This window comes from Silene latifolia, chromosome X (assembly GCF_048544455.1).
Source record: "Silene latifolia isolate original U9 population chromosome X, ASM4854445v1, whole genome shotgun sequence".
NCBI lineage: Eukaryota > Viridiplantae > Streptophyta > Magnoliopsida > Caryophyllales > Caryophyllaceae > Silene > Silene latifolia.
Window position 1 is genome coordinate 305,931,790 of NC_133537.1, and position 26,348 is coordinate 305,958,137.

At 33.4% G+C, this 26,348-nt stretch overlaps 2 protein-coding genes across 2 annotated transcripts; both read right to left on the reverse strand.

The window, feature by feature from the left end:
• Positions 1-10,711: 10,711 nt before the first annotated feature.
• Positions 10,712-25,191, reverse strand: LOC141617325 (ubiquitin carboxyl-terminal hydrolase 14-like). The gene is made up of 19 exons (XM_074434510.1): positions 24,789-25,191; positions 23,997-24,168; positions 22,661-22,773; positions 21,710-22,043; positions 21,091-21,185; positions 20,305-20,438; positions 20,127-20,183; positions 19,910-19,987; positions 19,106-19,160; positions 17,547-17,627; positions 16,745-16,943; positions 16,556-16,613; positions 16,353-16,475; positions 15,310-15,398; positions 15,140-15,229; positions 12,369-12,542; positions 12,135-12,256; positions 11,907-12,039; positions 10,712-11,170 (listed from the first exon to the last, which is right to left on the reverse strand). The coding sequence occupies exons 1-19, from the start codon at positions 24,894-24,896 to the stop codon at positions 10,992-10,994; spliced, it is 2,394 nt and encodes a 797-aa protein (XP_074290611.1). The 5' UTR covers positions 24,897-25,191; the 3' UTR covers positions 10,712-10,991.
• Positions 25,192-25,562: 371 nt separating this feature from the next.
• On the reverse strand, positions 25,563-26,051 carry LOC141620450 (uncharacterized). The gene has a single exon (XM_074437317.1). The coding sequence runs from the start codon at positions 26,049-26,051 to the stop codon at positions 25,563-25,565; it is 489 nt and encodes a 162-aa protein (XP_074293418.1).
• Between the last annotated feature and the right edge of the window lie 297 nt (positions 26,052-26,348).

Genomic DNA, 26,348 nt, shown 5'->3' on the forward strand with positions numbered 1-26,348 from the left:
TCTTCTTTCGAATAACAACCATAATTTAATCATTACTGGATCAAATTGTAATTATGTAAAAACATTTAGAGGTAGTTAGAATGTTATATCTTCCGGTCAAACTATAGAAGTACATTTGAATGTGAACCAAATTCTGACGCAATACTACATGACTATGGCAATAGTCTTGGCCCCCATCTTCTCATTTGAAACAAAATCTTTCACGCATACCCCTATTTTTCTTCCCTATTCACACACATGATCTAAAACAATATCATCCCTTGAAATATCGATCCTTGTCTCCGAAACTTACCTCAAATTTATCCAACCAAGTGAAAAACTAAACCCCTACTTATAGAAAAAATCACAATCCAATGGAAACTAACCCCTGCTCTCGACAATGTTATTTTTTTAGGAAAATAAAACCAATATAAAGTTTATATATATGATACTTGGGACTGAGAGTTTTTAGATTTTGTTCATTAATACCTGTTTGTTTTTCAATTGGTCAAGGAAAACAGTAATATCTATTTTGCATAATCAACTCAATGATGCAACAAATCTCCTTCTTTAGAACAACAACCATAATTTAATCATTGTTGGGTCAAATGGTAGTTACGTAAAAACATTTACAGGTAGTTAAATGTTATATCTCCCGGTCAAACTATAGGCGTACCTTTGAATGTGAACCAAATTCCAATGCAATACTACATGGTTGGGGCTGCTTATGACACCCCCCTATAACAATAGTCTTGCCCTCCATCTTCTCATTTGACACAAAATCCTTCACGCAGACCCCTATTTTTCTTCCCTATTCACACACATGATCTAAAACAATCTCATCCCTTGAAATATCGATCCTTGTCTTCGAAACTTCTTTCAAATTTATCCAACCAAGTGAAAAACTAAACCCCTACTTCTAGAAAAATCCACAATCCAATGGAAACTAACCCTTACTCTCGACAATGTTGTTAGAATTAAGATTTTACTTTAATTTTGATTGATGGGGTCAAGATTAAGTTTATGAGTATGATCTTTTGAGGTTTCTTGTTATTATTATTCATGTTACCTATATGTTTTAATGCAATCAATATTTTGCTGATAAATAACCTTATTTATTATCACTATCCTCGCTAAACTCATCACCCTCCACAAATGCGCCCTCCATCCACCCCACTAATTTACCCGCAAAACAAAACATCAGCCACTGTGATTAGTTCTTACTAGCTACTTGAAACAACCTCCAATCCACTACCACTATCACTACCTTTCTGCCACGTTTTACAACTAATAAGTCATAAATCACATTCACCTACATGAAACACCAATCTTTACTCCAGATGATATGGATCTTCGTCTCCCTTATAGAAGACAATTTATTTCTCCTTCAACAAAGAAAAGTTTAAGAAGCAATCTTCCCTCTTATCTCTCTCCCTTTCCCTTCCTAGTCTTTTTCTCGCCCCATCCCCTACCTCCATTCCAGATACTCAAACAAAGTGTTTGGGTACTATGTTTGTAAACTGAATAAGTTTGAATATTACATATATACACGAACTTTGCTATTTATTTCATTTTGCATAAATAAATCTTACTACCTCCATCTCATTTTTATTGTCCTTTTTTTTTAAAATTTTATTATCTCATCATTAGTATCCCCTTTCTAGATCTAGTAAGGAAAAATTTTAGTCAACCAACTCGTCGCAATCAACCTCATTCCCACTCGAAACAACCTTTAGCCCACTACTTAATCCCTTTGGTTCACACATAAAACGGTCTAAAATGCAACGCTTTCATCTCTCTCTTGAAAAGTCCATCTAACTAACAGAAAACTAACCACTACTTTCTAAACTTCATCATTTTTACATCTCGTAAAGATTAAGTTGAACATGACAAAAAAAAATGCAGAAACTTAGGTTTTGTTTGATAACGACAGATTGAACAATTTTTTTTAGCATTTTGAGAGTTTTTACACTATTTAAATAACAAATGTGCTATTTGAGTGTTGATCATCGACATATTGAAATAGTAGATTGTGGTGTAATTTCCTATTTTACATTATGACCTTTAATTAGTATATTATCATAAGAAAATAAAAATTGAGTTTTTTTTTATCTCTGAGGAAATTAAAGATCAAACTTTATCTTTATCATATTTATAATTAATATTATTCACTAAAAATATATAAATTTAAGCAAGTTCAAATAAGTTAGCTAAAAGTTATAAATCACAAATTATACGAAGCAGTATAATCAATTTTTTTTTATTAATATGAAATAAATTTCATAAACTTCATGAGAATATTAATGCGGTAGAGAATTATAGAAGAGTTGGCAAGTACATGATCCCCTTTTAGGTTTAAATGTTTTCATTTTTTTTATATTTTTGCCTAAAGGTGGTTAAAGCATCGTATTATGCATGACGAATATGTCTCACCCTTCCCCAATTCGTATCTCTCCCTAAATTATAGTGATGATGTGCTCAATTTACACACACACACACAAAAAATACATAGCATCAACAATAATTAGTTTGCTCCATATAATTGAATTGTACCGTTTTTTATGCATGTAAATTTGTCAGAAGAAAAGCTTGAGACAGATGGTCTTCACTATGTTAGGGAAAGACTACTCTTACCCTTTTATGTGTTTTTCATGACTTTTTTTTAATGTTGATCGTTGCTTGAATTGAATCTTAATCTTATACATATTTCTATAATAAGTGTATCTAATTTACCTTCAAGCCCCATTCAAATCTATTTTATTACTCATGGTACCATGTTTACTTTAAATTGTAAAACAATCGCACAATAAACTTTTTCAAAACATTTACTCATTTGTCAGAATATGATATTTCGATTCGCAAATTAGCAGTAATTTTCTTTATCTTTTAATACTCCTTGAAAAATAGATATCAAACTTTGTACTTATCAATAATTTGTGAATATCTTATTTAAATTTTGATTAATATACTTTTATATAATGACAAATGAATGTAAATAATATAATAATAAATTATCAATAGAAGTTGAAGTGTATTGTGAGGGAAATAACTTTAAAATTAGTAGGAGAAATACATATGACATTTGAAAAATAAACTTCGTATTATGTATAATTAAATATGACATTAGCAATAACAAAATACGTATAGTAGGGGCATATTTCAGCGTTCATTTTACTCTTCACATGAGTAAATTCCATGTAGTACGTATTATGCATGCACATTTGTCACAACCCAGTTGGCCTAGGGCCTTTTAGCCTCATAATACCTCTTTTTTTTTAATCGGAAGTTATAAAATTAAATATTATAAATGTATCAAAGGTTTTTTTTCCTTCTAATTTAATAAAAATTGAACAAATACTAATGAATAATTTTTTAATATTAATAAATTCTAAATAATTAATTTATTTCCTGTTTCTAATAATAAAATTGTAAAATAATTAATTAATTCTCATTTATAATAGGAAAATCATATTCCTATTTATAACATAAAAATTGTAAATAATTATCATTTTTAATTCTAATAGTATAATTAGGAAAAAAAGCCTTAATAAATTGTTAATTTATTTCCTATTTCTAATAGAAAAATGGTAAAATAATTAATTAATTCTCATTTATAATTGGAAAATTATATTCCTAATTATAATAGAAAAATTGTAAATAATTAATTATCTCCTAATTCTAATGCTAATAGTATAATTAGAAAAAAAAAAGTCTCCTTTAGTTATATATATATATATATATATATATATATATATATATATATATATATATATATATATATATATATATATATATTGATTGTATTGTATTGTATTTTCTCATTATTAAATCGGATTGATGTCAAAGTAGGTGCGGAAAAAAATGGTGTACTTAGTATGTTATTTGTCCTACATTGAAAAGTAGTGTAAGTGTGGTGAATATACTATGTATAAATATTAGAATTGTCCCACATCGGAAGATTACCATAAGACAAGGTGATCTTATGATTATAAGTAGAAGTCATAATCCAAAATCTTTTGATTCTCTTAAGTATTGTCAGAGAGAGCTCTTAAAAGAGTTTGTATTACTGTGTCTACAATAATCATTTCTAACCTAAGTTAATCTTTGTAAAATTTTTTAGTTATTATAATATATATACTCTGTATTTCTTATTTTATATTCAAGTGATGTTTCTAATTTTATATAAAAACTTTTACATTCATTTGGTAAAATAATGTCGGTAAAAAATTATGAAAATAATATTATTAGATTGATGGTAAGAAATGTTAATATTAGAGTATATATAGATTTCATATAATTTGCACATATTAAAGATGGTGTATTTCATAGTATGTTATATGTCCCACATTGAAAAATAATATAGGTGTGACAAATATACTACATATGAAAAATAGAATTTTCCTACGTCGAAATATAGCATAAGTTGGGTGATTCTATGATTATAAATAGGAGGCATCCTTGGAACTTAGACATTAACCCAAAATCTTTAGATTCTCTTAAGTATTGTCTTGGAGAGCTCTTAAAAGTTTATATCATTAGACAAACAAATCAACCCACGTATATATTAATCTTTTATTTTTTTTGAAAGAGATATTTTAATAATATGAAAACAAATCATTAGACATAGAATGTAAACATTAAACCGTTATAACTTTTTTTTTATTATTATAAATAAGTTAATTACCCCGTTGCAATACACGGGCATTCAAACTAGTTAATTAGGATTCCGATTCACCCTCTCCTATGTACTATATAAACCCCCATCAGTATTGAATAATAGATATCTCTCTTCTCTCTCCCATTCTATTTGCTTGTTTCTCTCTACACTTTCATCTCAAATTCTTATTTTATAACACGTTATCAACACAAATCTACCAATTGAGCAATAATTTCCTTTTGACTCATTCATCGTCAATCCCTAGACATATTTGTTCGGTTTGGAATGAGCCCATCCACCTTTTTCTGTGCATCGCATTAGTTTTGCTGGCATTCATTTTCTTTCATTGATTGTGTCTTTTAATTACGCCGCACTACTCAATTATCAGTTATATTGTTGTTAATTTAGGATTGTGGAACTTTGCATTATCAGTTAGAATTCACCGATTAAGGTGGTTTCCATCACTTTCTTTTCTCGATTTCATGTTAAATGGATATGAATAACTTCATATTGTATTTAGATGTTCTGAATTTGTACTGTCGTTAATGGTTATTTTACTACGATTTTTGGTCCAATCATAATTAATTTGACCATAACTAATCGCCTTCATCTTTAACAGGTTTTACATGACGTTCTTATAAAAGGCACTCTATGAGTCTTTAGTTTAATGTTCTTAATTCTTATTGGCAATTTGACAGCCTGTTTTGAGTTGAATGATGGGTTAATATTGATAAGTCATTTGTTGTTGGGTTATGATAAATACAACCCAGTGGGTTATATTTAAGCAACTAAAAGAATAAATAAATAGTTAATATATTTATTAATTGTATTGATTTATGTGTAATTTACTCTCTAATTTCTAAATTAATATCAAATATAAAAGGGTATTAAATGCTTAAATGCAACCTAGTGGGTTGTATTTATCATTTCCCTTGTTTTAATCCATCGTTGTATTAACATGATTATACTGTTCTCTTTTATTTTGTTTGCTCCATTATCTTGATTTATTTTGAATATATTTATGATGGGTTTACTTAATTTGAGACGATCTCATATCTATTCAATTGAGACGATCTCATATCTAATTAATTTTAGACACATATATATTTAACATGAGACACGATCGTCATTATAATTTAAGACGATCTTCCATCAATTTAATGTGAGTCAGCTTCTCATCTATCTATTTCGAGACGATCTCATATCTATTTAAGGTGAGACAGTCTTCTATCTATTTCATGTGAGATAGTCTATTGTCATTATAATTTAAGACGATCTTCTATTTACGTCATTATTATGCGAGACGATCTCTATCAATATTATGTGAGACAGTCTCCTATTATTTTATTGTGAGAATACTTATCAGTTTAATCGGTCTCTTATAAATTTAATGTGAGACGGACTCCTATCAATTCAATATGAGACGGTCTCTTATCATTTTAATGTGAGCTAGTCTTTAATATTTGAATGAGAGACTAATTTATTTATGGAGTAATCTTACTTCGTCATGGAGGACTGGTTAATACCATTAAGATGACAATGGTTACTCAAAGGAATAATATCGTCCTATTTCTCAAAAGGATATTAATATATGATCAATCTTACCAATTCACATGAGACACTAGAGGTGTCCTATACCACATCATTTCTTTACCCAGGTGGAAATAAATTATTTTGAGCATATATGATATTAAATAGCTAATCATTATTTTAGCATCCAATAAGTTTGGCATTTAAGTTCACAATTGCACATATATTGAGACATAGCCAACTTCGTTTATGATTGAACTTCTGATGTAAAATTGAGGCCAACGGGGTTCTTACTATACCCGTTTTCCTATAAGCCTTAATTCTTTTTTTGAGGGATATAAGCCTTAATTCTACACAAACAGTAATGTGCTGAAACTCTTTTGAGTGTAGCATATACATTTTATTACATGCACATTTACACTAAAATTGTGTGTGATTGATGCTTAGAAGATCTAAACATTGAAGTTGCACAACATTACTCAAGGTTAAAAAGACTCTGTAAATTCAATTGTACGAATTAATATTTATTTTCAGTGGTTTGAAAGCCACATAACACAAATATGAGTACTTTGTGCTATTAAAATTCACAGTTTGATTATTATTATGTAAACAAGTTGATCTTCTTAATTGGGATTTTTATTCGGTAAATTGATTGATAGTCAATTGCATTATACACTACATACTTCCCAGATATCTTATAAAATCTTACGATAAAATGAATCTCATTAGTATATGATATGAGAAATGAAATTCTAAGGTGGTTATATAAATGATTGCAATCTATCTTGAATATAATTTTTACCATCTTAGGGGGAGAAAGTAAGTGAAAAGTTGGTAAAACGAAAGAAGTTTTATCATATTAAATTACACTTACAGTGTAATATATGAAGAATGACGATTCTTGACATTTCTAATATGATCATAAAAGTATATCCATATGAAACGGATACACATTTGCGCGCAATATTCAATTGCCAATTGGATTAGGACTTTATAAGTCCGTTTAACCATCGGCATATTTATGGTTATTAACGAGCTCATAAACCTGAAATCCATCCAAATCATGGATATTGAAAACAATATTGTACAGTTTGCATTATCGAGTCATCATCATCATGTGCATATAGAGACTAAGTATATCATCTTTAAATTAGTTTCATATCACATCATTACATTCTTTCATGTCATATAATTTAGAAATTAGTCACATATCATTTGAATGCACGTTGTTATAATATGTTTTTCAGTGAAATGTTAAGGTGATTTCAAACTACAAAAGTGACAAGATCATTTGGAGTGAAGCTGCAAAATCGTTATGAATGACTAGCGTCATATTATGAAATTTGCAGCGATCAACAATTCTAGAATCGCTATTCTTGTTAAATTAAAGGCATCTATTAAGTTGATCAAGTACGAAGACAACTATTTCAAAGATCGAGAACTTCGTCACATCATGAGTAGCATTAACGTTTTATAAGTGATGTAACCATCAGGGGGGAGTGTGCACGCGCTGTAATCTTTTTCCTTATCTATGGTTTTGCCCCACTGGGTTTTCCATAGAAAGGTTTTAACGAGGCAGCTTATTTGTTTGCGTGTTAAGAGGAATATTGTACTCTTTTCCTTACTAGTATTTTTCCCACAGGGTTTTTTCTAGTAAAGTTTTAACGAGGCACGTTCTTCAATAATGTACATCCAAGGGGAAGTGTTATGAAATATTAGTTAGTGTGGATGTACATTGGGCTTATACCCATTATATATGTAATTAGGGTTCCGATTCACCCTTCTCCTATGTACTATATATACTCTCATCAGTAATGAATAATAGATATCTCTCTTCCCTCTCCCATTCTATTTGCTTGTTTCTCTCTACACTTTCTTCTCAAATTCTTATTCTATAACAAAATGGATAAAAATGGATTGAATGGGAATATGGCCTTTTTGGTGATTTTGTGTCATTTTGAGTAATTTATAGGGAAATAAGCGTAAAGAGCCATTTAGTTATAACATTGTCAATTTCCATTTAGTCATTAAATGTTAGCCTCATCATTGGGTAACCTTAAGGCTATTATACAAATTTGAGGTGTCTACACGTAGCTGGTTGTTGAATTGGGTTCCAGTGCTGGTGATAGGGGATCGACTCCCCCTACCTGCTAGTTTTGTCCTTTAATTTTGTTAAATACGAGCATTTAAGGTAATTCTCAAACCCCAAACTAATTTTAATATTCATTTTTCACAACAGTAGGTCTCATGAGAGACCGTCTCCCACTAAATTAACAGGAGACATAACAGGGAAAAAAGAAAACAAATAACTTCCCCATCCTATCATCTTAGAGGTCTTTCAATAACGCTATTGAGAGATGTCTCTCTGAAGTTTGTCTTTTCACAAAAACCAATATTATTCATTTCTCATTGAAAACTCAAATTTATGGAACAATCTCTTATGGATATTTTATCGGTAACATATATTTAAATCAAGTATTTAATTTTTTTTTTTTTGAGTAATCAAGTACGAGTATTTAATTATTGAGCAAGTTATATTATTATAATTATAAAATATGATTGATAAAAAAATTGAATACGGCTAAAATAAAATGTTTTCTTTTCAGATACCTTCTTTTTTTACTAGTCTTTAAAATTCGTTTCTCTTAATATGCTAGATTTTTTTATCGTATTAGGCATACAAGATTAATTAAAATAGCTACTATCTGTCTCGATAGAAATTATGTCACGGACTCACGGTCAATAACGTATAGGTAAAATTTTATATTCGGGGATCCAACCAAAATATTAAGGTGATTTTTGCGTAAAAAGTATAATTTTTTTTTTTAGCCTAAAATTGGACAAAGTACACAAATAACGGAGTATCACTTTCCGGGTGTCCCGGAACGCGAAAACTCATACATGGATCTGTCAACAATTTGAATTTTTCTTTAACCAACACGTTTCAATTGAGTCTAGCTCTAGATAGATTTCAATCCTGGTTCCGCTTCTGTATGGCAGTCAAATCGAGTGCCTTTAGTTTAAGTTAACGAGGGTATGAGTGAGCTTTGAAGTTAAATGAGTTAATCTTGCATCACTGATCATGAATATAGCCAACTAATTATAGTTAAGGAATAAGGATTCTTGATGAACAGTCCCTGTAAACATTCTTATGATGCTACTTAGGTGTACATATACGTTTGATGATTTTAAAATGACGAGAGAAATTATGAATTTCAGATTTTAAAGACTAACTGGAAAGTACATACTAAGCACAAACATGGCGTAATAAAAAAAAATGATTTATTTAGCCTCCTCGTCCTCGTATTATGTTTACGGGAAAGAATGCTTCTACTCTAGGCCGAAGCAGCTGAGCCATGCGTGTGGCGTATCCCACCCCCCACACACATGGCTCCGTGGTAGAAGCATTTTTTCCCCGAGTTAATAGCCGCAGCCTGGGCATACAAAATAATGAAATAATCTACTAATCAGGTCCCAAAAAAATTAATTGGAGCAAGGTATTGGCCTTTTGCTCTTCCTTCAATCTCAGCATCTTATTTTCAGGCATTGGCTTCTTCGTAACATCAACACTATCAGTTTCAGCATGACCAACTCCATTGCCAACAAAACTAGTGTTAGACTTGATATGCCTCTTCCATTGCGGACATTTGAATGCTTCCTCGAACTTGCAACTATCACCCTTCTTACCGTTGCACATATCTCTGTTGTTTTCAGCTGGTTATTTTGGCAAATGCAACATACAGAGTACTTCACAAGTTCGGGTTTTGTGGTGTCTGAAATTTAGGCAGGAAAATAAGGCGTCACGCTGTTTATATGTAAATGAAAGAGACATGGTTTTGAGAGAAATCTGTGGTCATGCTACCCTTGATTTCGACCCTGGTTTACTTCTCACTCATTCTACACAATTACCTTTTTCTTTTTACAAAGTGTGACAGGTGGCCAACACAGACACAGCTGGGAATCTTTGATACCAAATGTTGTGAAGAAAACAAGACAAACATAAAAATTAAGTCCAAATTGCCACAACTCACAAGCTTGTAGCGGTTATTGTTCGTCACAAATGACAATTTGATAACAAAGGAGACAAATACTTTCTTCACCTCAAATTGTTGTTTTGTATAAATATTTTTTATTTTGGGGGAAAAAACCAAATATTTACGTCTGTTTTGGAAAATTAAACTGACATCTTACAAAAGCAAATATTTTGGGAAATTAGTATATATAAATGAATGGCGTATATAAATGCAATCTGTCAAGGCGTCACTTCTCCGTTTCTCTGCAATGCTAAACCTTTTCACATAATTTTGCATGCCATCCTTATAAATTCATCTTTATTTCTCTAACCTCTGATTCATAATTTTTGTTTTCGTTTTTACCCAACAAGTGATGAGGACATTTCTTAAACGAGTTACTACGGAGAACATAATAAAATGAAACAAATATAGATGGTCGATAAACTCTTATGCATTGATAATTTTCCTGTCCAGGTAGAGTTGAGAATGATGCTACCTTGGACTCTGCGGCATGCAATAATGTCAGACAATCGACTCCCAACACTTTTATGCCATTTAATCAACGATAAAAAATGTAAATCAAGTTCACAATATACGTCAGACATTAATTTTGAAGCAACCTGTAACCTATCCTCATTAACTACCATAGCAAAATTTGCCATAACCCAAATAATTTCTCACATATTAAGAGGGAGAGAGGTGTCAAATCAACCCTTGTAAGCCAATCCAAGAGAAACCCGCCCGAGAACGATGATCAAAATCAATGTGGTCACTAATTATAGGCCGATTGACATCAAGTGCTTTCTCGACCATCACTCCTTCAATCTCTCGAAAAAGTAGAGGTATCCCATGTCCTTTGGCGGATTGAGGGAAGCTCCGACTTTTTCGTCGTTGTAGAGCACCCACTTTCCATCTTTACAGATGTGAGCAACGTAATGCCCACAGTGAGTTGAAGTTCCCATGTGACTGACAAATCCAAGGAGTTTGTATCCTGCATTAAAATATAAAGTATAAAGCACTCTGTTCAAGTGTCTTGTAATAGAAGTATAGAACGGCATAAAAGGCATTCAGTCGGGCTCTAAAGGAAGCAGAATTCACTAGCATCAGGAAGCTCAGATAATATGGAGCTCAAATAGTGAAAAATAAAAGTACACACACACACAGTACTCGTCCATTCCTTTTTTTTTTTAATGATAGATTATATGTTTACTAATCAATGATGAAGCAACAAAGGATTACGGCCACTACGCGACCATTACAGCATACAAGGATACCCAATCCTGATGTATAAATGTAACTGGGACACCTTAACAACATCAGAAACTTTAGCCCACAAAGAAGCTACAGAAACCACTCTGGATGTTTATTAAACCAATGATGAAGCAATTGGAAGGATTACGGCCACTACGCAACTATTACAACTTACCAGGATGCCCAGTCCTGATGTATAAACGTAATTGGGAAACCCTTAACAGCATCGGAAATTTCAGCCCACTAAGAAGTTACAGAAACCACTTTTCCCCTAATATAATCGCAAGAATTTCTCCTGTCTAATGTCTTATCTCTAATACCTATAAAATATACGATGATTACGCTCAAGCCAAGCACACCAAATACCACCAAGCTACAAATATCACACTACTGTATCCAATCGGCAACTGTGTAAAAAATGTATACGAAAATTATTATTACTGATGGGAAAAACAAATGAAGAGCGAGAAACTAACTTCCAGTGCCATCAGGTAGCTCAGAGTCAGCTGCAGCTGCTGCAGTACTACTGCTAGATGTGTCCATGTCAGAGGTTGATGACGCGTTTGGATTGCTAAATATCCAGTCAGTTGCTTTCTCAATATCTCCACCCTGAATTATATTTTACAGTTAGTGAGTCAATAGAGCATAAATGTTACGAAGTATTACGATGGAACAGTATTCACAAGTGCCAAGCCAATACATACAGTGGCCACGAGAGCCTTCCGAGCAAGTTCTTCTTGGAAACCAAATGTAACCAATGTGTCAACTTTTGATTGGTCAACTGAAGTGGGAGGGCTTTGATACTTTTCTATAGGAGCATTTATATCTGTTAAGGAGTAAAGAATTAGAGCAGGGAATCCAGTTTTTATCAGCTACGCTATTTTCATCCCACAAATGCTTCAAAGTAGTCGAATATGGCATATGGAAACCATAATTACCAGGATCATCCAAGTGAGAAAGTAACCAATTCATGGCCTCTTCAACTCCAGCATTTGAAGTACTTATCGCAGCTTTTTCACAAATGTTTTGCCCGAATCCCATGGATAAAAGCTGAGATACGATTTCCTCGTTTGCTTCAAGTCTTATCGACTGTTCTGCTTCACTAAAATCAGCTGCATATCAAAAATAGAACAAGAGGTTTATATAGCATCTATGCTACACACTTACACAGTTGGTAATAAGCATTCGTGTTGTGCCTGGTTGAAAAATTCTGATGCTTTTGGCTTTAAAATGAAGTGTCTATTGGAGGTCAGACTGACAGAGTATAGAGTACCACACACGGGTATGCGAGATAATATAAAGAGTCACAGAAACATATGCTTGCGTCAACTTATAAGAAAAACTAGTTTTAGGCCCGTGCAATAATAACAATAATAACAATAATAACAATAACAACAATAACAATAATAACAATAATAACAATAATAACAATAATAACAATAATAACAATAATAATAATAATAATAATAATAATAATAATAATAATAATAATAATAATAATAATAATAATAATAATAATAATAATAATAATGCCTGTGCAGATAGAATTTTACAGGATTTAATATTTAAAAACTTGAATAAATAAGGTACTAATAAATTTATCATTTGAAAAATTTAAATAGTTTTGAAACTCTAGCATTATTTACATATAGAAGAACTTTATTTTCAAACCAAAATCAGAAATATTAGAAGAATTTATGAAATAAAGAAAATAATGTACATATATATAACGTAAACACAGAAAATGCAAAGAAGGGGAGGAATGTCAATGGAACTGGGCTCCGAAGGCCGGAGCCACAAATGCGATTTTGGTGAATATATTTCAACATGCACGAACATGAAAATAAACGACAATATTAGACCTGTTAAAATATGACCCGATTTTTTTAGGTTCAAACACCCGTAAATCTTGACCCGCGACCCAAAATGACCCTGAATCCGAAATGACCTGTTATTCTAAGGTCGAAAATCGACACAACCCGTTCCACCCGATGGGTCAAAAATAAATGAAGAATATTATTAAAATATTAATATTTTTATTTTATATTCGAAATAATAAAAATAAAATATAAAATATTATTTTTATATTTTTAATTAAAGAATTTATTTAAACGTCAATTTTATATCATTAAATAATAAAATAATTATAAAATAATGAATATAATAATATTGTTAATATTAAATATAATTTAATTTAAAAAATGTTTTTGGGCTGGAAAATAGTAAAATAAAAGACGTCATAAACTTTTATCTGACCCGTATTCTGACCCTAATCCGACCCAAGACACGTATAACCCGACTTGTAAGGCCCGACTCGAGACCCGACCTGTTTGACAGGTCTACACGACATTATTGTCCACTACGGTAAAACAAAAAATGCAGAAGATGTAAAGCACAAGCAAACCAAATAAGCCCAAATTAAAATATGGACCAACAATATTACTTATCTAAGAGATTCCTAACCTAGAAGCTCACACTTAGGCCGCCTCACTCCTTCATGACTCCATCTCAACTCATCTCCTCATCTTGTTCCTTTTTTTTCCCTAAACTCTCTACATCCTTTTTTTGGTTTTTGCAATAAAAACTCTCTCTACATCCACAGATCATTTAATCTTTCATCCCTCATATTACTCAACTTAAACAACATTTTTCATTTCTTCTGATTTAATGCATAAAAAAGCTTTTCGATAGACCAAATTAACAATTCTATTTAAAAATATAGGATCAGAATTGAAGTTTGAAGTTAATTATTAAAGAAAACAATTAGAATAAATTCTTGTATGCATGCTCCAAAACTTATATTGAATTTTTTTTATATTCACTTGCATGTATTTTAAAGTGTATATATTTTTTTTCAATTTTTATAAACTTTATATCGGTAATTTCAAATTTATTTATTTTTATTGTCGTTCTATATTTTGAAGTGGTTGTAAATGTTTTTTTTTTTTTGGGTATTTTGTATATTTGTTTCCATTGTATTGTATCTACCTCTAATACAGTATAAAGATGCATTTTCATAAATTGTAGATTTACCTAAATCTGGATACTTCATACAATATCTATATTTGAAATAAATTGTCAATTTTTGGGTTTGTAGTGCATTTCATAGATTTAATCTCATTATTATTTTTAATTATTTTTATAATAAATTACTGAAATTCTAATATTTTTTATTTCTTTTTTTGTAGCTAATCAATTGGATATAATGATAATTGTCTTTTAAAAAAAAACATAAAATTACGAAATTGAATTTGTTCACAATAGTGATTAAAGCCCAAAATTTTCATATTGTACTAAATCACATCGATTTAATGATTTTTAAAATTTTAAATATTTTTATTTATGTTCATTTAGTAATTTTACAGATCATTTAATATTTTTATCTTGTTGTTTAGCACATAAAAATATGCCAGATTTCCCTTTTTAATGCATGTACTATGTTTTAATTTATGATTTGATGTAAATATTTTAATATATGCATAGTGAAATTCTGGAAAGGGGAATGAGAGAAATTAAATAACTGAATGTGGGGGATTGATTTGAGGAGAGAGACTAATTAATTATCATGTAAATCATGGTGGGGTCTACATGCAAAATATATCTTTAAATTCAGCAACCAATGAGAAGTCACGAAAAAACCTAGCTTTTATACCAGGTAGATGGTTAAAAAGGAGTGTGCAAGAAGACAAAAAAGAAAACAATCTCTGACCTCCCTCAGGTAAAAGCTCTTCCTCAGGTTGAAGACCTCTGCTTCGCATGTGGCTGATGTCTATAATATCAGGTACATCTATGTAGACATCTAGAACAAACACCAAAGAGTATTAGTCACAAATAATATTGGCAATAGCTAAAAACCATAATAAACATAAGGGAGAATACCAAGCTTTTTAGGCACCCAACCATCCTCCATAACAAATTTTCTCATGTGCAGCACAAGACAATCAGGAAATGATGTCAGACCAGTAGTTCTGCGGGAGATAATAAAAAATAGGGATTATTAAATGCTACACCACATGGCAATCAATTCAACAATTTTCATACTCGTAGAATTCGTGAAAAGCTAACGCTTACACTTGTAATTACAATTTTTTTACTAGCATTTTTAATTTCTGTACATCTAGTGATCTAGGTCGCTGACTATGGAAATCAAGACAAAACAGGACACAAAGTGACAAGGATATCACCCCGAAACTCGAGAACAGTATCATTATTCAAAGAACTCGCACATCTAAACACTTTATAGTTTTTACTCTGGGAGGAAAATGGTAAACCATAGAAATTATATGTACCGTACTAATTTTAAAAAATAAAAGCAAATGGCAGCGTTATCAAGTGAATATACAGTTGTAAGATATCATATCAAGTTTCACTCACTAATAACCAGCGACAACTACGCCAAGTTAGCATACAAAACACAAACGGAAAAGTACCACCCATGTTATACATGTAAAGGATGGATATGCTCCTGGCAAAGAAACCAAAACTTTCAGCATGCCAACACCCTATAATCGTATATACTCTATAAAATAAGCTGAACATTAATCCTATCCGCCTCAAGAGCTGGACAGAAGTGCAGGCCAGCCTGTCTTGGGGGCTGGCAAAACACAGACAGCAGTACTTAACGGCCCAGGACAGAGCACCATACTCCACCCGGCCCCGCCAAAAAGCCAAAAAATCAGGATTTTGTCTCGTTGGGCCGGACTCGGGGCTAGACTTGAGGAAGTCCGGTCCGAATCGCACTGGCCCAGTCCGACGTCCATCCCTACCTCCTATGTACTCAAAACATATGTCAAATAACAAGCCCAAGGGACAATGTCCTAGTCCCTACCCACCTAAATAAAGTAATTCTCGCATTGGTTCAGTAGTAGCAAGATTGATAAAAGAGAATTTTAACCATAACAGCGATACAAAAAAATACTTACTTTGTCGCAGTGATCTTAGATTTCAAAGCTGTACTATAGAAATCCATCACCTCCTCCGGAGCAGAATAGCTAGCTAAGCAGGTTTCTAGAGGCACTCTTGGCCGAACAACTTCATCTACAGGGCTGTATTAACCCAACGCTTAGCAAAGATCTATAGAGAAAAAGAGGGGAAAAAAGAAGTATCACAGAATCAAATAACTTACATGTCTTTCCCTTCAGATTCAGCTTCAACTTTCATTTTCTGAAATGCTTCCAATTGATCTAGAAACCAAACCAAAATAACAATAATCTAAATGAAAATATTTCTAGGTTAAATGGTCAAAGTTCATTTAAAAAAAACAATTCCAATGAGAGACACTAGTTAGCAAAAGAAAATACAATTAATCTCCTACCTTTATTTGTAGCTTCATGCAACGGAATGTTGAGAGACAAAATGTAGTCAAATCGCTTGTTATAAGTAACTTTTCCAGATGGACACTGAATTCGATCTTCAATACCAAACTTGAAATTTCTCGAGGGATCCGACTTCGGGTTCCCTGAATTAACCTTCTCAACTTGTTCAAGAAGATGCAAGAAAAACTCCAACACATCCTAGCCAAAGTATATTTGAGTCACTAACAAGAAGAAAATAATTTTGAGCAGCAAAAATCAGTAAAGAAACGAGATGCCACAGAATGGAAACAGTGTAATTTTCGAGGCAAACAAGAGCTACTAGTCAAGAAATGATCATGGAACCAAGAACAAGAAAACTATTGACAGTAAAGCAAAACCAAGAAACCATAGATCAAATTTTAACCCAATCTTAATGAATGTGTGATTAAGAAAAACGAGCCCATTTAGCAATAACTACGCAACAGGCGTCTGCCTGCCAGTTATGTACAAATAGAAGAGTAATAGAAGATCTACTGGCTGGCCATGGGAAAAACACTGAACCTTAAGACCTTACTGATAAACCAAAACAAAAACTTGTTCAGTTTAGGTATTGTTTAGCGAAAAAAACGCTTTTCAGTTTCAAAAAAATATTCTTTCAAATGCAGAATACCCCACTAATTTGGTGTCTTATAAAGCTAGTTGACCCACCTGCAAAGTAGCACAGAGCCAAGCATATGAAGCTATGTCCAGAAATGAACCAGATCATCATCAATGAATTCAATAGCTTTCCAGAAGGAAGATATCTACATATTCCGGGCGTACCTGCTGTCTCATGGTCGAAAATTCAGGATGACTGGCGGCAATAACAGTCTTGAACATTCGGGGAGGGATGCCTTCTTGTTTCTGAAAATCAAAATACAAACAGTGAGTGAAATTCTCCAATTCACTGTCAGATACCTTCTATATGGTGTTCTAGGGGATGAGGGATGGGTGGATGGAAAGAACATTCGAGGTTGACAATTTAAATCATGACCTACGTCGTAGCATATTGCAGACTTCAAACGGTTATACCACGAGGTACAATTCCCAGCTTGTGTTTATGCAAATAAACGACCCAAAAAATGAAGAGCTATATGAACACAAGACAGTTAAAAAATGTCTAAGGAGTCATGGGACATTTTAAATCGACGCACACAAACAGTCAAACACAGAAAAGAAAGGTCCCATACACAGCCCAAAGGCCCCAAGCCCCAAACACATCCAGGAAATGCAAAGCTGACTCTAGAACCTTTCGGCACTGACAAATCTGCCAAGATATTAATTGTCAATATCACAGGATCACTGAAACTTAAACTCTGACATAATTCTTTGTAATTCTCCACCTTACTTCATTTTATGCTCTAAAATCAGGATTCATAGTATCTGGTGTCAAAGAGTTAAGAAACCAATGTGGAAAGAAAAGATGAAGTAAGCCTGCATCTTAATTTTTTTTAGTATTTTTCCCTTTTTTTAACATGCCATTCACTAGCAATTTTTCCATACTACTTTACAGCAAAACTGTCCCAAAACTATTTTGCCTCGAATAAAACAAACTATAACAGATGCATAGGGCACCAATTACGTGGCAATAGTATAAAACAAATAAAAATGAGAGAAGATGCGAGACAAGGAAAAAAATATTAAAGAAAGCAACAAAGAGAAAAATCAGAGAAAAGAAAAGCACAGCAAAAAATACTAACCAGTATGTTATAAAGACAAAGTGGAGCAAGAAAAATAGGAAGACAAGGAAGCAAAAAAAGGTAGACGGAAAGAAAACAGGACTATCAAAATAAAAACCTTACATTTACAGTTAAGTGTTACATTTCGAATTTCCATGACTGTACAAGATAGATTACATACTAAAGTAGAATAGCAAAACTAACAAATCAGCTCGCGGACCATAACAGGAAATTTATACTAGCATCTCGCCATCTCCCTCCCCCTTCTTACAGAGAAACCTAACTTGGAGCAAAGGAAGAGAAGGAAGTCTGGTAACTGGCAGCAATACGATAACAGGGCAATTCAAAAATACAAAGAACAAAAGGCACAAATGGGACACAGTTACACACATGCATATCTTTTAATGAATATACAGAAACACCAGTTTCTCAGGCATACAGACCCACGAGCTTATCTTTCGAAAAAAGGAGAAATAACCATTATAACAGTGGAGTAATACAAGCAATCAAACGCCAACTGTAGGTTAATTAATAGTAGATGCTTGCAGAAAAATAGGCATTTCAAATCAGAGAAGTCACAAATAGGTCTATGGACCTGAATAACTGAAGGAACTAAAGCATAAATAAGAAGTTTATGAGGTGAAGCAATCTCCAGAAGCACACCTCTGATGACGGAATTGAGTATTTACCAGACAACAATCCATGACCTAGTTTTGTCCTGCCACAAAATTAAACTTACAAGTTAAACTGCCATGGCTTTAAATTTGGTCCATAACAATCAAACTTGTCATGGTTGTAGACTACGCACAATAACAATTAGGCTTCTAATAGTCACTATGTACAAAAATAATCCTTGTTCATGGAAATATTCTTTTTTTAACTATCACATAATCTGAAAGAGCTGGGAATTTCTTCGATAAAAGCTAGAGCAAGGACATTAAGAATTTAAGATTAACCACACACGTTCAAAGAGGATCCACCACAACGCAAAATAGCGGGGTTTAACAAAGAGAATATCTACAATAGACCCTTTAACTTAAAACGGGACACAATCTACATATTTCGTAAAAAAAAATGAGAAACAGATTTTTTGGGATTTACCAAGTTCAATCCGCCAAATTCCAAAATCAAAGAAACAATGAGCTTTTCCTTTCATCTCAGATGGACAATACCAGATTTTCTTTCAAAAGCGATGAACGATACTAGTTAGCTAAGGCCAGGGAGTTCATACTCCAACTACAGTTGACTTTGTAATGGAGAGAAACTAAGGAGGAAAAGGGAGACGAACTAAGGAAACATAAGGGCATACAGCAGCAATTTCAAAAACAATAGTTTGTAATAATAAACACATCCCAAATACAGCAATGATAACAGTATTCGTCACCATCCGCCTTTTGCTTATGCTTCACTCATAACTTGTATGTAAACCCAGAGCTACAAGCTAAGAGAGAACAATTGGTAACTTACAATTGCATGTTTAGGTCCACTGTCGGATCAGCAGGAGCAGCATCAAAAGCGCTTTTCAAGCTTATATCTGCATAGTACCTGATAAATAAGATCACAAGAAAGTTATAAATTATATATGCAACTATCCAATAGAGAAAATGTAGTGAATAGGTTGACTGACTCAAAACAAAATGTAGCGACTCCAAGTCAATAGAGGGAGAGTAATAAGATGACTGACCTAGAGCTAAAAGCATGTGTAGTATATGCCACTTGCATAGTTGCAGCCAAGTAACAACTGCAGCAAAAAAAAAAAAAAGGAAAGAAGAGATGAAAACTTCCAAGTAACAATGTATTGCTACTTTTATATTTAGAAGGGGAAAAAGTACAGCTACCATATCTGTTAGAAGTGAAATTACCTGTTGCCCAGATTGACAAGTCCAGTATAACCAGGTCCATATAGGGGTTGAAGTGCATCTGCACTTTCTTGTAGACGATTCCAGTCAAAGTTGGTATTCTGGTCAAGCTCCCTTTCCGCAGTTGTCATTTCAGTCTGAAAGAAGAATCAGTATATAAAAACTCACACAGGTGATAGGGTATAGGGGGTAAATGAGTAATGACAACCCCCCCGCGACTGTCCAAAGAAATAAATGAACCACTACGTATAAATCAGGAGAAAACTATCATCTAAAACGTCTATGTCAATGTCTTACTGATCCAAGCCCTTGTTTCGTGGCTAACTAGACTTAAGCCTCACAAGACAAACTGATAGCTTCTAAAGCCTTAACACAGTTTGCTGCTGTTTCTTTTGACTATTTAACCTGAGACAGTCAGAATAAGGGTCTGTCTTCTTGATTGCATTAGTAACTAACTGGCCAATGTGTATGGCAGATACTCCCTCCGTCCCAGTCAATTTTTGAGTATTCCATTTTTGGGTGTCTCAATGAATCCTTTAGGTTTCCTTTTATCACATGCTCTTACTTTGCAGCTTTATCAAAAAGCTCTCACAAAAGTCACGTGTATGTGGGACCCTAAAAGCAAAAGAAAAGAAGGCACAGTTTTATAATTTGTTCATACCTTGGTCTTTGTGCAAAAAACAAATGTTAAGAATTCACTGGGATAGAGGAGTACAAAGAAACATAACAAACTTATTTAAGCACCAAAAAACCTTCGCTTCAAATTGCTATTCGAACAGAATTACCTACTTTTTGCAATGAAGAGAAATCAATGCCAAAATGAGCCAAATGTTGTGGCAGAAGTGGGTCAACGACACTGTCATCCTCCGGATAAGAGTAAACATCTGAGGTGTCAAAATATTTATCAGATTGTTTCTTAAAGTCACAAAACAGAAAACTCTTCATAGATAAAGGTGTAAAGGCAAACATTCAATGGGAGTTGAAGAACTTTTTCAGCCAGCTTATAAGAGGGGAGGCATACTAAATTGTTACAGTATATACAAAGATAAGCAGACTTCTAAAGTAGTCTGATTATACAATCTTGTGTTTAATAATTTATGCAAGCTTATTCGTCACCTACAAATTCTATTAGTGTAGTTCCAATGACAAAATGTTACATCTTGGGGGGGGGGGGGGGAATCATGCTAAAAAAAAGACTACGGTAATATAAAAATACTGTGTTGGTTCGGAAAAATTAGGAGTGCAGCGAAACAACTTAACATAAAAATACGAAGGAGACTAAGAATAAGTGAACCCATAAAATACCGTGTTGGTACTTGGTACATGAATCCAACATACGTTAATAGCCATAAGAAAACGTGTGTCTGAATCTTATTGGTAATCATCTACTATAAGACAGTGACATTACCTGCTGCCTCCAAATCAGCGGTTATAGTGCCAAGCTTCACTGCAAGAGGGTATTTTGTCTCATTATAGTACTCAACAGCATGGTTGTTGCCACCTGTGCCATCCCAATTTTTTCTTCCACAGAGGATCATTCCGTCAGTTAGATTCAACCAAAGATTATCTGTTTTATCACATTTTGCACATTTCCACCCAGAAGGTGCAATACTGACGCCATTATAGATCTGTTGCAAATTTGTAGCATAGGCACTGACTTGCTTCTCAGCCACCCAAGCTGCAACTTGCTCTTTCCGTTCTGCACCCTCAGCCCTTAAAATTGTATCAACTGCTAACCTTATCTACAGATAAGGTTACACAAATTATCGTGCAGAAACTACGCAAAGCTCAGTTCACATTACCTAAAAACACAATTACTCATAATGCCACAGATCAACTGCGTATATTGAATGACAAAAAATAGACACTATTAATATTCTAAAAGTTTGCTTCAACATTCAATCCTATCATTTTAGCATGCGGAGATTTAGACACTGATCAGCTTGAATACTTTCCCATTTCCATAAGAGCCAAAGACCCGCAATTATTTTGCTCTGGAATTAAAAAAATGGCTCACTAAATTGTTTCACCTCTTTCATTGTGAAGTACCAGTCACCAGTCAGTCCATGAAATTCCCCATTCAATTTTCACAAGGGATCATCAGAAGTAATTTCTGTGTGTATGTTTTCAATACAGGAATGTGACTGTGAGTGCTTACTTCCTGACCTCCTAGGGCATTAAGGAGGGGTGGCTTTGAGGCCCTAGATTAATGTTATTGTACAACAACAATTCATTGTCCACAAAACCAGATCTTCCTCCATAATGATGATACTAAGAACTCAGGAAGTAATTGTTTATGAATGATAGCTACGTCTACGTTATTGAGATTGACATACATAGATTAGAGAACAATACATACCATTTCTGGCAACTCGACAGAGGGAAATGGGAGAGTTGCATAATCTGGCAATACAATGATTTGATACGTTTCTTCATATTCAGGTTCACCAGTTCCAAAGCCCCCTTCCACACCTACAGTTCAACCAATAACATAAGTTCTCTCTATGTCGTTTCGTCATGAACACTACTTCCATCCATGAACATAATCCACGGGATCGTAATAGTTTCAAAGTCCAGGGGATTCTCCGCGACATGTTAAGTCGGTAAAACAATTCGAATATTGTCATTGTACCTACTGCCTCTTACAACGCAACTAAAGAGCAGAACCAACTACCCGTAATGATATCATTATCACGGCCTCGGTGCCTCCAAATAGGCTCCAACACCCAAGCAGGATTCTAAATATGGATAAATTCATTAGAAAGTATCTGCCAGCGAAAACATACAATGTCTACATACGTCATGGCATCCCGCCAAATTTCGGGCTCCTAGCAGCTTAACTGATTACTAGCAAAAACTTCACAGTTCATACTATTGATTTCCTTTGGGGTTACTTGAACTATTTATGGACAAAAGAAGCGTGCCTTTAGGAAAATTCACATCACAACTGTACAACAAATGAATAATTTCTAGTTAGCTTTCTTGGAAGGATGCCTTATCCTCATTCCTCATATTTTCAGGATACAGTAGTACAAATTTATCGAACAAATATTGGCCATTCACCCACAATGACAAACTAGAGAACTCAAAGATGTCACAACTTCACAATATAAACCACAACAAACACCGGCAATTGGCTAATGAGTCTCGGCCTTCCTTTTCCAATTTATATATCTCACATTTTTTAAGTACTGAAACAATAGGACATCACCATATCACCAGTCCCTTTCCCATCAGACATCAGCAAAAATTGAGCATATCATTAACAGATAAAAAATAGATGATCCGCTGAGATCTTCTAAGGCGGAATCAGCCACAAGATAAGTTGTTGAAGCTATCGCATAAGTGTATTATTCTAAGCCACTCCCAGCAAAGAATATGTTATTATTTAAATATGACGTCATGAAGTGAACCCCATAGCATTGGTAAATTTTACTACTGAAAATGCATTTTCACAAGTTGATGCATTAATCACAAGTGGTTAAATTACTTTTGTAGTCGTAACTCGTGATTATTACGAGCATTTAGCAGCACTACAGATCAAAGCCTTTTCTACGAGGCTACAGAAACAATATCCTCTTTCTTTTGATCTATTATTTATACATCTCAAGATAACATGTGATCATGACAGGGCAAATTTAACGCAAAAATAAAACAAAAATATAGCTAGAGGCATGAAATTCAGTTCGGCATACCTATGGCTAAAATAGTTGGTTTCTTGGAAGGGCGGTCTTCTGAAACCACCTTCTTTGTTTGTGTAATGTGCAAATAAACAGGATTCCCTGTCTTCTCGTAGTTCCAATTCACATAATCTTTCCCAAATGCGAGGAACGAGCTCATATCTACGAACAATCCTCCTTCGGATTTCTAACATATCACACACAGCAAATGAGTTTAAATAAAACAAAGGAAATTTGAATCCTTCATATTCTATATCTCAGAACTTGAATCCTTCATATTCGATATCATATCTAAGAAGTTGAGTCCTTCAAAATCTATATCATCAATAATGTGCTATATTCATCGTCACTCAACTTAGTCCCATACTCCCATAGACGATTCTCTCGCAACAATACTCGTAACATATTGAAAGATATGCCAAATTGCCAATGCATTATGTTCTAATTACTTAGAAAACTATCAATATTGCCGGAATTCCACTGCAAATAGTTAAATACAGTAGAATTCGCTAAAGACCTCTTCACCATTCCATACGTTAGTGTTTAATTACTCCATTTTCACAGCAAAATCTCGATCATTTCTAACGTAACACAGTCAAATCATCAAAAACTAGGTCAAAAACATCGAAATATCGAAAAAAAACAATCACTATATTAAGCAAAATAATCATGATTATATCTGAAATTTAAACATTTCACATAAATCAACAAAGAATCATCATCACTAGGTCAAAATTAACTTCCGAAAAAACAGAAAACAAAAAACAAACTAATTTGCATGACGATGAATTAGAGAAGAAAACATACCGGAGTATCGAAAGAAACGCAGCATTCATGTTTGTAGATGCGATTGGTTGGTTCGGGGATTCGAACACGAGAAAGGTTAGACCGTAGAAGTTCCATGGCGTCCGACATGTCGCGCAAAACAAAAATGGAGTGAGATGATTAGCCCTAATTAGGAGTTGTGCGCCGAACGAAAGGTATATAGTAAGGACGAAGAAGAATGTTGAAAGTTATTTGTAGTTTGTTTGGAGATGTAATGTACTTGAATAATGTAATGAATCGTGAATGAAATGAAATGAAATTGGGGGTTTAGAGAGTTTTGCTGGATTGTGGTCACCGGTGAGCTATTTGTTGAGGGTTCGACACATGGGCAGATGGGCTTACTAGCTAACGTTTTAGGTAGGGTTAAATGAGTTTAGAGATGTATACCTCTCCATTATCGACCTTATTATAGATCTATAAGGAGGAGGTTCGAGATTCGCGCTACCTAGATGAGTTAGGTAGCATTTCTCTTTTGTGAGACTTTTCATATGGTTTGGCTACGTGCTTTTATGTATGGATTGTTCGCGGTTGTCCACAAGACCTTGCTTGTATCCAAAGGATGCTTGACCTCACGAGCATCATGATTTGAGTTGAAAGGGCGTGTGCGCAGGGGAGAAACCAGGGATCACAACTACCTAATGTTAAAACTAAAATTATTAAATTTAATATTCTATACAAAAATTTTAACTAGTCTTATACATTAGCAGCCACAAAATACACGGGGCACACACGCCCTACACCATGTAACGTACATAACTAACTAAATTTTACCCTACGAGATCCACCGAGTTCAAATTCAGATATTACAACATCATTGTTAATACTATCTGCAAATGTCCTTTCAATATAAAGCACTATCAAATCATCGAGAAATTCATCGTTCATCTTATTTCTTAGTTTGCTTTTAACGATGTTCATACTTGAAAATGCTCTCTCCATTGTAGTTGTTGAAACTGGAAGAGTCAAGATAAGACAAATTAATCGATAAATCATAGGATAAAGCCAATTCTTATCAAATTCAACCATCCGTCGACACAAATCAGATACCGAAGTTGTATTTTTAAATTTTGAATCATTCTGAACATCTGCAACAAAGAACCCACACTCTAAATAAAGAGCATGTCTATCATTTGACGAAAAGTCTTGAGGATAATACTTTCCAGCAAGTTTGCTCACATCTTTACTTTTGAATGCTCGAAAATTGTGACGTGGATCAAATGAAGCACCAAGAGTATGAATCTCCATAGAATTTTCCGTAAATCTCTAGCAAGTTCTGACAACTGAAAGTCCATCACACTATAAAATATGTTAAATTGACAATAACGTGCATTTGTGATATTCTTTTCATAACTCCTTGTACGAATTTGTGTTCTTGTAAGGAGCGGGCATATCTGACATAGAAATAGCATGCTCACAACAAAATGCTCTAACTTTCTCGATTAGATTATCCCAACCTTTATCTCTCATATCTTGAAGTTTTTGTTTTGCAATTGAAGCAGAATGTATAACATTCAGTATGTCCATGTCCATGTCTTTTTTTTT

Coding starts and splice junctions, on each gene's coding strand:
- LOC141617325 (XM_074434510.1), bottom strand. CDS start 24,896: ATGTCGGACGCCATGGAACTTCTACGGTCTAACCTTTCTCGTGTTCGA. Junction 20,439..21,090: donor ATTTCTCTTCATTGCAAAAA/GTAGGTAATTCT, acceptor TTCTTCTTTCAG/ACTGAAATGACAACTGCGGA. Junction 20,184..20,304: donor CTTGTCAATCTGGGCAACAG/GTAATTTCACTT, acceptor TTTTTGCTGCAG/TTGTTACTTGGCTGCAACTA.
- LOC141620450 (XM_074437317.1), bottom strand. CDS start 26,051: ATGGAGATTCATACTCTTGGTGCTTCATTTGATCCACGTCACAATTTT.